This window comes from Notamacropus eugenii, chromosome 5 (assembly GCF_028372415.1).
Source record: "Notamacropus eugenii isolate mMacEug1 chromosome 5, mMacEug1.pri_v2, whole genome shotgun sequence".
Lineage (NCBI taxonomy): Eukaryota > Metazoa > Chordata > Mammalia > Diprotodontia > Macropodidae > Notamacropus > Notamacropus eugenii.
The window spans coordinates 31,818,357-31,832,134 of NC_092876.1; the positions used below are offsets into that span (position 1 = coordinate 31,818,357).

Consider the following 13,778-nt stretch of genomic DNA (forward strand, 5'->3'; position numbering starts at 1 on the left):
GGGCGAGAGAGACCCTGGGACGCCTGCGCACTGGCTCCCGAGGGTTTTTTTCCCCACCTCCCTCACCGTGGGTGAGCTCTGTCTGGCCCGCTCTCCGTCGGTGCGAGTGCGCATGCTCCAGAATGGACCGATCCCGGAAGAGGAAGTCACGTGCTACCCGGAAGCAGCCCCCTCCGCCGCCGCCTTTACCTCCGCCTCCCGTTGCGGAAGAAGTTGACGACCATGCGGCCGAAAGTGTCATCGGGGAAGGAGAACTTCCGCCCTCCCCGCCCCTTCCGGTTCCTGTTGCTTCTCCGGACCCGGTCTCGGCGTCTGCGTCTGCTTGTGAAAAGGAGGAGGCCATGGCGCTGTTCGAGCAGATGCGCGCCAACGTGGGGAAGCTGCTCAAGGGCATCGACAGGTGCGGGCAGGCAGGCCTCGGAGGGCTCCGGGGCCGCAGGGGCTGGGCCCGAGGACGGACGGGGAGGGAATTCCCGGGCCGTGCGGTTACGGCTGTGTGGTGTCCAGCAGCCCATCCGCAAGCGCTTACCAAAAAATAGTGTGACCGCCCCTGGCCTCCAGGAGCTCACGGGCCAACCCGGGATAGTAGGTGCCAAATAGATGCCAGCCAATACAAAGTAAAGGGGGGTGTAGGGGAAGAATTCAGGAACTGAGCTTTGAAAGAAACGAGGGATCCCACAAAGTGGGCCCCAGGAGGGAGAGCATGCCAGGGGTGGAGGATAGCCTGGACAAAGGCACGGAGGTGGGAAATGGAGCTCGAGGAACCGCTCAGAATTGTAGAGTGAGGTGGGAGGGGGATGAATGGTATAATGAAGCCGGAAAGGTAAGTTGGGGCCAAGATATGGGGGGGGCTTTAAAAGCCAAAGGGAGGAGTTGGTATTTGGAATTGGCAATCCCCAGCCCCTCTTGTGTAAAATGAAGGGATTGGATCAAATGCCTTCTAAATCTGTGATCCAAGAGACAGAAAGCAGCTTTTTCAGTTGATTGAGTGGATAAGTGACAGGCCTGAAGTTTGGGAAAGTCAGGGAGGCAGCTGTGTGGAGGATGGATCTGACAGGGAGAACCCCGAGGCTGGGAGCTGATTGGGAGGCTGCTGCTTTCCTCCCTGCCTTCTGAGAGCCCACAGTCTAAAGAGGGAGACAGCATGCAAACAACTCTGTAGGAAAAGGATGAGGTGGAGATAATCATAGCCTGGGGGACAGGAAAAGTCTCCTGCCAAGGAGTTAGAGAAAAAACACTTATTAAGCACCTGTGTTCCAAGCCCTATGCTAAGCCCTTTGCAAAAGCATCTCATTTGACCCTCACAGCTGTTTGCTTACTGTTTGTTCTTTGTTCTCAAAGAAGAAGGTGATGATGCTGCGACATACAAGTGAACCAGATTTAAATGAGGCAGGGCTGTGCAAAGTCCACAGCCTTACTTTCTCCTCTGGAGCCATCTGAGTCCAGTGGCCAGATACAGATCAGGACAACTGGAGGTGGCCCAGGATGCAGTGGGGGACCTTGGCCTTTTCAAGCTAAGGTCTTTATCTTGTCCCGGTTTGAGCGAGGCAATGCCTATTCACTAATTAAGGCTTAATAAGAAATGAGGCAAAGAATGACCTCTAAAAAAATAGATCTGGGAGAGGAAGAACCTCAAAGGTTTCTGGCCAAAACAGAAATAATTGCTACCTACATTTATTCTGAGCTTATCAGGGCCCAAACAGTGACCAAGTAGGACTTGGATTAGGACCTATTATTGGCCAATCAGTGAGCACCAGAGTGATTTTGGGGGATAAGGCTGGTCTTTTAATAAGAGAAGAGGAAGAAAAAGTTTCAGAGATTAAAAATTTACCTTCCTTTCAGACAGAGCACCCAAAGATAAGGGTGTGATACCTTATGTGGACTGAGGGAAAGAAGATAAAGACTAGTTGCCCAATTAACTGACCAGTTCCAATTTAGTCTCCAGTGAACAGCTCCTTTTCTCCTCATGGAGTTCTTGAAGAGGACCATGACATCAGGGAGGGGATGCCATTACATGCAAATAAATTGGATTACAGTGAGGGAAGGCTGTGCACAGTCACCAGCCTCACTTCTCCTGAGCCAGCTAGGTCCAGTGACCCAGATACAGATCAGGAAGACTGGAGATAGCCCAGCATTCTCACAGCAGTCCTAAGAAGTAGATACTATTATTGTTCTCGTTTCACAGTTGAGTAAATTGAGGCAGACAACATAGCTAGTGTCTGAGGCAAGGTTTGAATCGATGTCTTACTGACTTGAGGCAGAAACCAGAAGGAAGCCTGGAGGCAAAGATGACAAAGAGAGCCTTCTAGACTTTCAGAGTTTAGAGATGAGAGCAACAGCTAGGAGGCCAAAGAATGGTATAAGATGAAAGGAAAGGCTTTAAAAGCTCAACAGGAGTCTCTCTTTGATCTTGGGGGTGATAGAAGCCCCTAGAGTTTGAATATGGGCCAGATGACTGGTCAGGCCAGTGCTTTAGCAGTTGGGGGGTGGCTGCATGGGAGTAGGAAGAAGCTTGTGGCAGGCAGAAGACACTATGTTGGGTTCGAGGGGTACAAGTAGAAAGAAAGGAGGCTCCTACTCTTCAGGAACTGGAAGGAGGCATCATGTAAGTCTGTCAACATGTGTACCGTCAGTGTTAGTGTAAGGTAGGGCACTGCAGTGGTGGGAGTCAGGGAAAGTTTCATTGTCAGGGCGGTTTGAGCTTGGGGGAGGACGGGTCATGAGGCGGGTGGGGAGCAGAGGCTGGGAGAAGTTGGGACCAGGTAGCAAAGGGCTTTCTGAGTCTCCTTGGCTGGATCTTCATCCAGCTCAGGACTGCTAATAGAAGGGTGACCCCACCAAGGCTGCCTGGGTCTCTGCCTGTCTTCATCTATATTTCACTTGGTGATTCGCTGCCATGGATTAAGTGATCATCTATATTCTGTCAACTCTCCAGTCTACTTATCCAGCCTGCTGACCTCTCTACTCACCTCTCCAGCTGCTTATTGGACCTCTTGACCAGGATGATCCATTTGTTTTTGGTCAGTTGGATCTGACCCGGTGGACCACAGCCCACCAATACTGTCCCGGGGATTTTCTTGGCAAAAACGCTGGCTAGGTTTGCCATTTCTTTCTCCAACAGGTTAAGCAAATAGGGTTAGGCAACTTGCCCAGGGTCACACAACTAGTGAGTGTCTGAAGCCACATTTGAACTCAGGTCTTCCTGACTCTGGCCCAGTGCTTTATCCCCTAAGCTTCCCAGCTGCCTGAATGATCCATAGTGATCTTAAGCCTGCTGAGCTCATTCTCTTTCCTCTATTCCTAATTTCCCTCTTGCTGTTGAGGATACCACCATCCTCCCAGTTAACCAAACCTAGGTGTCACCTAGATCTCCGTCTTCACCACCACCACCACCCCTTCTTTCTGCCTTTGTAGCCTCTGTAACCTTGTTCTCCTCCCACACTGCCCCTGCCTTGATGCAGCCTCTCAGTCACACCTGGACTGAGGGAGCTGCCTGCTGGAGGCCCTGCCTAACATCTCTCCCACTCCAATTCAGCCCCCACTCAGCTCTCAAATGGATCTTCCTAAAGCATAGATCTGACTATGTTGGCCCCTCCCCCATTCAGTAAACTCCAGTGACTCCCTTTTACCTCCAGCATCAAATATAAAATACTCTAGCTTTTAGAGCCCTTCCTAATCTGGCCCTTTGCCATCCTTTGGCACCCTCTTCCTCTCTACATATTAAATGATTCAGTGACACTGGCCTCCTCACTCCTCACAGCAGACACTCCCACCACCCAGACTCCAGGCATTTTCTCTGGCTGTGCCCCAAGTCCAGGATGCCTTCCTTCTTCATCTCACCTCCTGGCTAAAATCCCACCTGTGATGTCTTTTGCGGTCCCCCTCAGTACCATTGCCTTCCCCTTGAAAGAATCTCCTTTGTTGTGTATATATCTTGTTAGTATGCTGCTTTTACATTATCTCCCCCACCAAACTGAGCTTTTGGAAAACAGAGATCTTTTGCGTTTCCCTGTACCCATCAGCACAGTGGCTGATCCCTAGCAGGCACATGCTTGTTGATAATACTTCGTTTTAGAGAGTGTAGGAAGCCAGTAGAGTTTATTGAGTATGGAGTGACCTGACAGATCTGCACTTTAGTTGCTGTGTGAAGGATGTGGTGGAGTTGGGAGGCAGAGAGATGGAGGATTAGGAAGCTGGTGAAAAAATCTCCCAGGCAGGAGAGGGGACCTGAGGAAAGACTTGGTGATTACAGTTTCATTTGCCAAATCCTGAAGGGCTGTGGAGTGAGAGTGGTAGATCACTTTTTCTAAAAGTTGAGAATGGAGGGAGAAATAAGAAGGTTGTATGAGAGGACGGGAGAGTCTAGTGTAAGTTTTTTAAGGATGGGAGAGACTTGGGCCTCTTTGAAAGAAGAGAAAGAACCAGTAGTGAAAGGATGAAGCCTGGAGAGGGAGGGGATTTTGCTGGAGAAGACAGGTAGGGAGGGACCTACAGGGGCATCTTGGCAAAGGCCATTATTTTGTACCATACAGTCTACACAGTAAATACAGGGTGTGGGGAGGGGAGCACCAGTTGCTGGAGGGACCAGGAAAAGTCTGCAGTACAAAGTGGTCTCTGAACTGAGCTTTTAATGAAGCCAGGGTTAAGGAGAAAAAGGGCATCTCAGGCCCGGAGAACAAGACAGCAGCACGTACAGAGAATGGCAGGTTAGGTCTGTTTGGCTAGAATGTAGAGTTTATGAGGCAGGCCGATGCTTAATAAGCCCGGAGAGAGGTGGGAACTCAGTTTATGAAGAATTTTGACCAGTCAGCTAGCGTTTACTGAATATTACCATGTGCCAGAACTGAGATACAAAGAAAGGGCAAAGAACAGCCCCTGCCCTCAAGGAGTGCCCTCTAATGGGGGAGATGGACATGGGAATGACTCGGGGGCCAACCAGACATAGGATAAGTTGGGGCTTCTTGGAGAACGTAGGGGAACGTGCCAGACCTTGGGGACAATCAGAGGAAATGTCCAGAGCCCAAAGACGGAGGGTCTTGTTCATGGAACAACCAGGAGACCTGGGCCACTGGGTGAAAGAGGAAGGAGGGAGTGTAAGGTGTGAGAAGACTGGAAAGGTAGGAGGGGGCAAGGTTATGTGAGGGTTTGAACCCCAAATGGCATTTTACATTTCTTCCTAGCAGTAGCAGTAAGGAATTGCTAGAGTTTATTGAAGAGGAGAATACTGTAGTCAGTCTTGTGTTTGGGAACATTATTTTGGCTGCTGGAGGAGGGACTAGAATGCGGAGAGACTTGTAACAGGCAGACCCCCACCCCAACAGTCTCCTGAAATAGTCCAGGCATGAGGTGACTAGTGTGGGGACCAAGTCAGAGGAGAGAAGGTGTTTTCAAGAGGTTATGAAGGTAGAAGTGATCACTAATTGGCTGTGGGGATGGGGAAAAATGAGAGCAAGATGGTGATGTCCTCAGCAGGTAGAGGAAGGAGCTTGAGGGAGCAGTGATGAGTTCTGTTTCAGACATGTTCATTTTAAGATGTCTTTGGGCCATCCAATGCAGGATGTCCAGATGCCAAATGAGAGGTCAGCACAGAAGTAGGTTAGGCTGGATAAGTCCATTTGGAGTCATCAACACAAAGATGATTGCATCCATGGAAGCTGATGGGGTAGATCCCCAGGTGAAGATGTGGAGGGAAAAGAGGAAGGTCCAAACAGAGCCTTTGGGGGTGCCCACAGTTATTGTCAAGACATGGAGGAAGATCTAGCAAAGAAGACAGAAGGAACAGTCAGAGAGATGTTCTAGATGAAATACATTAAATTCCAAATTTAAAAAAAAGTGTTTTTAATTTTATCTTAGAAGCCTTAGGAAGCTGCTAGAGAGTTTGCTCAGGGGCAGTGTTGTGACATGTGTGCCTCAGGAATATTGCTGTAACAGAGGATGGACTGGGGATCGGACAGCTAGATTGGATGGCAGGGCCATGGGTGGTACAGCAGTGTGTGAAGCGAGGAAGGCGTTAGCTGGGATCCTGCCTCGGCTCTGGCATGTTTAACTTACCTGTGTAAGTGGGGGTGATAATAATACCTGCCAGTGAAGTAAATGACACAACTCTTTTGTAAACCTTACAATGTTCACTGTCATGATTGTTCTCTAACCCTCTCATTTTACAGATGAGGAAACTGAGGCTCAGATAGCATTACTCAGGGTCACACAGGGAGAAAGTGAAAAAGGTCCTCTAAGATCACACCCACCACACTGAGCTGTTCCCTATGGCCCCAGGAGCAAGGCTGCATTCTTGCGGTCATGTGTCCTTCCCCTCAGTGCCATCTTCCTGCCTCATTGGATTTTCCTCCAAGTACTATCTTAGACCTCACAGGCCAGAACAGGAGGAGAGGTCTAAGAGGTTGTCTAGTTTAACCCCTTTATTTAATAAGTGTTTGTTTGACATTGGATTGACTCAGAGGGGAAGAGTGTCCTAGCTCTTGTCCATACTGTGTCTTCCCCCTTCCAGGTACAATCCTGAGAACCTGGCCACCCTGGAGCGCTACGTGGAGACCCAGGCCAAGGAGAATGCCTATGACCTGGAAGCCAACTTGGCTGTGCTCAAACTGTGAGTAGCTTAGAGGATGAGTGGGGCACTGTGGCTGTGCCCTTCCTTCCCAGTGGGGGCAGTGTCTGCCCCATGGGCCACCAGGGCCTGATGCCTGGTTCCTGAAGGACACAGAGACAACGTGCACACATTCTTACAAGGTTTTTCATGCAGGGTTTCTGTCAGAGCTGCAGGGGGTCTCCTGGTTTGTCTAGTCCAGCTCCAACCCAGCCAAGAGTCCTTTCTGCAGCATAACCAAAGGAGGAGTCGGCCACCCAGCCTCTGCTAAAAGCCAGACAGCCAAGGACAAGGAAATCCCCTCCCTCCCAAGCAGCATTCCCTGAAGGCCAGCTCCTTTGACCTCTACATGGTCCCCCCCTGCTCTTGGCTCTGCCCTTTCACCTGCAAGGCCATGCTTATCTCTTCTATACAGGATGCCCTTCAGAGAGTTGGCGACAAAGCTCCCTGAGTCCAGAGGAGAAGGTCCCAGGTTCAGATCCTGCCTCCAATAATGGCCATGTCTGGCTTCATACTAGGCCTTTCAGGAACTTTTTTGGCATCTGTTGTCTCCTCTTTCCAATGAGGACAGTCACAGGAGCCTGTGGGAAGTCTCTGTGAGAGAGGCTTCAATGAGAGAATGTATGTAAATTGCTTTGTCCTCTGAAGGCCCATAGAAATGCCGGGTTTCTTCCTTGTCTCTGGTCCCCCAGCCTCCAGTTTTCCTCAGACTAGCCTTCCCTTCAGCCGATCTCACAAAGCAGGATATAGATGTGCTAGATACTCCAGTCCCATCAGCCCCTGTCCCAGAGGAGACCCAGAGAAGCTGACTTGATGCCCCCTGAGTCCCCAGTGAGGGGAGGGGCTGAGCCCAGACACAGTCCCAAAGCATTGACACCATAACCAAGGCTCTTCCACCACATCCTTCACTTCTGCTTCCTTTGATGATGTCTCTCCTCACTGTCCCCAGGGCCCTCTGCTCTCTGCATGCAAAAGGGGCATTTCAGTCCAACAAACATTTAGTAAAGCACTTACTATGTGCGGGGCCTCATGAAAACTGAGGCCAAATGGAAAATAGCTCCTGCCTTCAGTGAGCTCATTTCTCTCCTGCATGTTTCAAGGGGCGATAGAGGTGGGTCTGAGGGCAGGGGACAGAGAGCCCTTGACTGTGCCCAGAACACTGGTGCTTCAGCTCCACTTCCTTTCCCTAGTGGATGTTGAATTCACTGTTTTTATTTAAAACATAAGTAGCCGTCAGCTACATTTTGCTGAGATTGTGGCAGAACTACAGCTTAGCTTTGCTCTCCACCACTACCACTGAAGAATTCCCCCATTTTCTTGGCTCACAGTCACCACCCTTCAGGGCTCTCCCTAACACCTTTCTCTCATTCCTTTCCCACAGTGCCCAGACACACAGACATCACTCTTCATTTCTCTTCAGAGGAAAACCTGGCTTCTCTTGAGAGTCCACTTGGGAGAGTTTGGAGACAGAACTAGGGTCGTCTTGGCTTTCTCCTTCCTTGGAGAACTTCACTGGGTGGGGGTGCTGATGTGAGGCAGATGGCAGCTGATTAGGGCCCTCTCAGACACCCCAGCGTCCAGCATGCACCTACTTTGTGCAAGGCCCAGGGCATTGGGATCAGGAGCTGCCACTGGCCAGGGTCAGGGCAGATCTAACAGACCCTGTCCACAGGAAGCTTCTCTTCTGCGACAGAGATGGACAGTTGTTCAGGGATTGGGAGGAGTCAGCCCTTTAGTAGCACCCACCTCTGAGGTCTTCCTCTCCCCTGTTTCCTTAGATACCAGTTCAACCCGGCCTTCTTCCAGACCACAGTGACAGCCCAGATCCTGCTGAAGGCACTTACCAATCTCCCCCATACGGACTTCACCCTGTGCAAGTGCATGATTGACCAAGCTCGTGTATCCTTCCATCCTTGAGTGGGTGGGAGCAGGCAGGGAGCCCTCCATGGTCAAGGGAAGGCTTTGGCAGCTTCCTTCTAGTCCTCCCAGCTCAGGAAGTTGGACTGAGAGCTAGTCCTTCCAGCCCAACTCCTGGTCTCAGCCTCCTGGGCCTTAATTGGATTCTTGGGTTTACAGTTGCCTCTGTTGTTCTCAGGTCTCACTGGTTCTCCTCTGGGTTCTCTGGTGATTGGTCCATTTTCCCAAGGGCAGGCCCACTCCCTTGGAGACTAGTTGTTGCTTTGGGAAGGGAGAAGAGGGGTTCCTGAGGTCATCCAGGGATGTATTTCACATCACACACACAGACACACACACACACAGACACACACACACACACAGACACACACACACACACACACACACACACACACACACAGACACACACACACACACACACACACACACACACACACACACACACACACACACACACCAGTGCCTGTGAGGTAATTTTCCTTAATGCATCCCCATCTTAGCAAGAAGAGCAACCCATCAGGCAGATCTTGTACTTGGGAGACTTGCTGGAGACCTGTCATTTTCAAGCTTTCTGGGTGAGCTGTCTGTTTCCTCTCCATTGTCCCAACTCCCAAAACTGGATTCAGATCCCTCTTCCCCTCTAGCCTCGATACACACAGTCAGCAGGTGGTCAGAAGAGGCTCCTAGGTCTTTACTGGCTGTGTTCAGGTTTGAGGACAGAGCCTGGGGCTGGGCAGAGCAGAGGCTGAACCCCTCCCACCCTGATCCCAAGAGCCCCTGCCAGCTGATCCCAGGGTTTGGGGAGTCTGACTTTTAGCCCCAATTCTTCCATCTGCCATGCTGGGTGACTTTGAGCAGTGCCCTTTCTAGGCCTCACATCCCTTTTCTGTAAAGTGGAGTCTGCTGCTAAGCTGATCTCTGAGGTCCCTCCAAAATCCATTTCATTATCCCTGGGGTGAGGGAGAAGGTTTGTCTGTCCAGCGGTATTGGCTGCCCAGCACATATATATAGCCACTTTGTCTCTGGCTCAGAAAGGGTCATTTGTCCTTCCTTCTCAAAGAAGACCCACTCAGAAAGGAGCAGTTGGCAGGGTAGTAGACAGTCAGCAACAAACACTTACTAAATGCTTGTTGGGTGCCAGGCTGTGCTGAGGGCTAGGGATTTAAAATTTAAAAAAAGAAAGGCAAATGCCCGTTCAATCCCTCCAGGGTCTGGGTGGCTCCTGTATAACCAGCATGCACACAGGCGAAATCTTTAGAGGGCAGGCAGGACAAGAGCTGCAGATCTGAAGGAAGCCAGGAATAGAGGGAGAGAGACACAGGAGCCAGACAAGGAGCTGTGGTGGGAATAGAAGGAGCCTAGTGTCTCTGGAGGGGAGTGGGACTAAGGGCAGAAAATGGCTGAAGGGAAGGCTTTTCAAAGACATCCGGAGTTTCTGGTTTAGCATAGGCATTAGGAGCCTCTGGGGTTGAATGATTGATTAGCAGAATGGCCTCGACGAGAGTGGGGAGACACTGGAGACAAGGCAACTAACTGGCAGAGCATTATAATGATCCAGATGGTGACATGTCAGAGGAGAGAAGAGAAAACAGTCTTGACTGATTGGGCTTTTTGTGGGGAGGGTAGGAGGTCGGAAAGCATCCAGGACAGTTCTCAGGTTGTGAATTCTAGGGACTGGAAGGAGGGTGTGGAAGGAGGAAAGAGAATGAGTTGCTTTGGACATAGTGAGTTTACTGAAGTCCAATTTAACCATGTCCAGCTGTCAGTTGGAGATGTGAGACTGGATGTTAAGAGAAAGGTTAGGGCCAGACAAATAAACCTGAGAATCATGGGAATTGATGAGATCTGCCAAGAGAATGGCATGTAGCATTATGAGGAGTGACCCGGATGTAGATCCAGCAGGAGGCTGAACGGGGCAGTCTCAGGAAGAGAACTGGGAAAGAGCCATGGGCCAGAAACTCGGAGCAGATAAGAGTCTCTGGCAGAAGATGGAAAATGTCACCAGCTGCAGGAGATCCAAGAGGATGAGCTTTGAGGAGATCAAGGGGGACTTTAGAGAGAGGGTTTCAGCTGAATGATGAGATCAGAAGCCAAATCATGGAGAATTAAGAGAGTGAGAGGAAAGGAAATGAAGGAGGCAGCCTTCTCAAGGAGGTGTGTGGGTGTGTGTTCATATTTCTTCCTCCCTGTCCTTCCCTGTCACTGGAGAACGCCTCACTGTTCTCCCATTCCCTCAGCCTGTACTCCTCACTAGTTCTCCCCCACCCCACTTCCCCACTCCATGTATGATCACTCAGGTACTGTTATTTTTACCTTCAGCGGTTCTTGCATAAACTCCCTTCTCAAGGGAGGGATTTTTGAGATTGGGGGAGATACAAACACGTTTGTAGGCAGTGGGGAAGCAGTCAGTAGACAGGGCTTAAAGTGAAAGTAGGGGTGATAGAGGAGGTAGTCTGCTAGAGAAGACAAGATGCAATGGGATCCTTGTGCATGTAGAAGGGTTTGCCTTTCCAAGGAGCAGAGCTGCCTCTTGGAATGAGTGAAAGGGGCAGTAGTGGCAGAAGGCACCTAACAATAGGAGATGAGGAGGAAGGGAGCCCTTTGTAAATGGCTTTAAAGTTTTTCAGTGAAATATGAGGCAGGGTTCTCCCTGAGGATAAAGCAAAGGGGAGCCATGGGAGGTCTAAGATTTGGATGAGCTTCTCTGGTAAGCGGAATGGTGAGTTAATTAAGGAAACGTAAAAGAATTGCCTTGCCGCTGTGAGGACCCAAATGAGATTATTGTAACAAATTTGTAGTGGACCCAGTGGGCGGAGTTATCCTTATTTTCTCCAGCTTAGTTCAGCAAGATGTCTGACTCATGCCTCTTTTACAGCATGCCCTAGATGAGAACATGGATCTCCTTCTCCTTAATGGCATCACGGGCTTTGAAGACTCCGTCCGAAAATGTAAGAAAACTTCCCTCTCATTCCCCTCCAGTTGAAGTGAGCAGGCTTGACTAGGGAGGAAGCCCAAGGAGGGGCTGATTGGGATAGGACATAGATAAGTCCTAGGGAGGGAGTTTGCCTTCTGATCCTCTTTCCCTTTCCAATCCCCACAGTTATCTGCCACGTTGTGGGCATCACGTATCAACATATTGATCGCTGGCTGCTGGCTGAGATGTTGGGAGATCTGTCAGGTGAGGCCTGCCTTGAGCAGAAGGCATGGGATTTGTGTCCTTATGCACCATGCCTTGACTGGACCCATTATGTTTCTGAAAGCATGTTCAGAGTCCACAAGAGCAGCTACATGTGCTACTCAGGGCCCCAGCAAGAAGTCCTTCTTGAACACTTCCTATTCATTAATTCATTTATCAAACATTTGTTAAATAAACAACAATAGAGAACTAGGAAAAATAGAGTTTAGGTGAAACCCAGCCCCTGACACCATGTACTTCCTGGTTTCAGAGTGCCAAAACTCACAGGTAACTGTAATGCCCTCCTTTGTATGTTAAGTACTTGCAGAGTGGGCTCAGAATGAGACAGTACTGTCAACATGAAATGTCTACTATATGCCAAGCACTGTGCTGAGCCCTGGAAATGCAAATGAGCAAAAGAAAAGATGGTCTCTACCCAGAGGAGCTTACAGTCCACAGAAGGAAAAGAGCACACAAAAGGAAGCCCAAAAGCTTGGAGGGAGGGGCAGAGGGATATGAGGTGGTAGAGGAATCAAAACCAAGCGGTGCCTGCTGGGAAGTGAAGAGTTGGTGAAAGGGGAAGCTCTAGGAGGAGAGGCAGCAGCTGAGGATTCTGGTGAGGTGGGAAGACTAAAGCCAAGCTCAGCCTTCTGGGAGCTCTGATGTTAGCCTCATGCAGTGTATATCAGGGAAGAATCCATGGCCTCATCCTCGTAGATGGCACATGTACTACCAGTCCTCAAGGATCATAACCATCTTCTTTGAGACAAGGCATACATGAGACAAATATGATTAATTACCAAACTGGGGGGGGGGGGGGTGAGTGAAGACCTAAAGGAAGGAAGACGGATTGGGCAAGAGAGGACATCCCCCAGCTTCAGTTGTCCCCGCATAACGTCCCTTGCCTTTCCCAGGATTCATTCCCCTGTAGGGTATCCCTGCTACTGATCCAGTTCATGGGTGGGGTGGCACAGAGTCTTTCTGACCTCCCTTCCTATGCCATTCCAGACAACCAGCTGAAAGTATGGATGAGCAAATATGGCTGGAGCTCCAATGAGGCAGGACAGGTCTTCATTTGCAGCCAAGAAGAGAGTATCAAGCCCAAGAACATCGTGGAAAAGATCGACTTTGAGAGTGAGCATCGCCTTGCAGTGGTGGGGCTGGGGCCCAGGCCTTCGGATAGGGGCACACGTAACAGAAAATTCTAACTTTCCCGTTCCTAGAGGAGCCGCATTTTCTTTGAGGAAATCCCAGTGGCTTGCCCTCCAAAAAAATTCCTTTCTGGCTGGAGAATGGAGGGTGGGAGATTGGAACGAGGGGCTCCGCCCAGGGAGGATTCTGCCCAAGGAGGGCTCTGGGTGTGTGGCCTCCTCCTATACTGAGTCTGGTTTTCCATTTCTGCTTCTAGGTGTTTCCAGCATCATGGCCTCCTCCCAGTAACTCCTCCTGCCCAGTGTCTCCTATTCTCTGCCTTCTGTTTCCTCTTACATACAGCCAGCTTCTTAAATAAAAGCCCTTTACTTCCTGGCACTGACTCTTGCCCAAGCTTCCTCCCATATTCTATCCCTGGGCCCCTTGGGTAGGGGCGGAGATCTAACCTTTCCTCTGCAGTCCAAAGTGTACCAAGCCTTCTACCCTTGTGTTTCCCTGGCGGCCCACTAGAGGGAGTGCTGGAGTGGCCAGCCAGGCTGGTTCTCCCACTGAGGGGTGGGTGATGTGGGGAGGGGGGCAGCTAAAGAATGTTGACTCCCTTAGGTCTGTCTCTTGCCCTAAGGCAGGAAGCCAAGTTGCCACTCCCTCTCTGGTTACTGGTCCAAGGACCTTGAGTCTTGGAGTCACCCTACTGACTCCTTTCTGGGTGAGGCTGCCCTCAAGCCCCTGGGTGGGGCCACAGCAGGTGGGGTTGTGGGAGGTTCTGGAGACACTTCGAGAAGGGGCAAGGCTTGAGGCTCCTGTCCTCCCAACCCCTTCCAAGTTGCAGGACCTCTGTTTACACCTCTAGCCCACCTTCCCTTGCTGACCCTGACTCCAGCCCTTGTTGACCTAAAAAAGGAGCTGGATGTGTTGGGGCTTCAGAGGGAGTGTTAA

At 50.4% G+C, this 13,778-nt stretch overlaps 2 protein-coding genes across 2 annotated transcripts in view; one reads left to right on the top strand and one right to left on the bottom strand.

Moving 5' to 3' along the window:
- MAP4K1 (mitogen-activated protein kinase kinase kinase kinase 1) overlaps positions 1–152 on the bottom strand; it is a 20,247-nt gene extending 20,095 nt beyond the window's left edge. Inside the window, exon 1 of the mRNA XM_072608363.1 lies at positions 67–152. Within this exon, the coding sequence (XP_072464464.1) occupies positions 67–114 (48 nt within the window). The 5' untranslated portion in view covers positions 115–152. The remainder of the gene's footprint in view (positions 1–66) is intronic.
- EIF3K (eukaryotic translation initiation factor 3 subunit K) lies at positions 123–13,217 on the top strand. Its single transcript, XM_072608372.1, has 8 exons — positions 123–400; positions 6,506–6,604; positions 8,380–8,500; positions 9,016–9,090; positions 11,391–11,463; positions 11,616–11,693; positions 12,699–12,824; positions 13,099–13,217. The coding sequence occupies exons 1-8, from the start codon at positions 123–125 to the stop codon at positions 13,128–13,130; spliced, it is 882 nt and encodes a 293-aa protein (XP_072464473.1). The 3' UTR covers positions 13,131–13,217.
- The last annotated feature ends 561 nt before the right edge of the window (positions 13,218–13,778 follow it).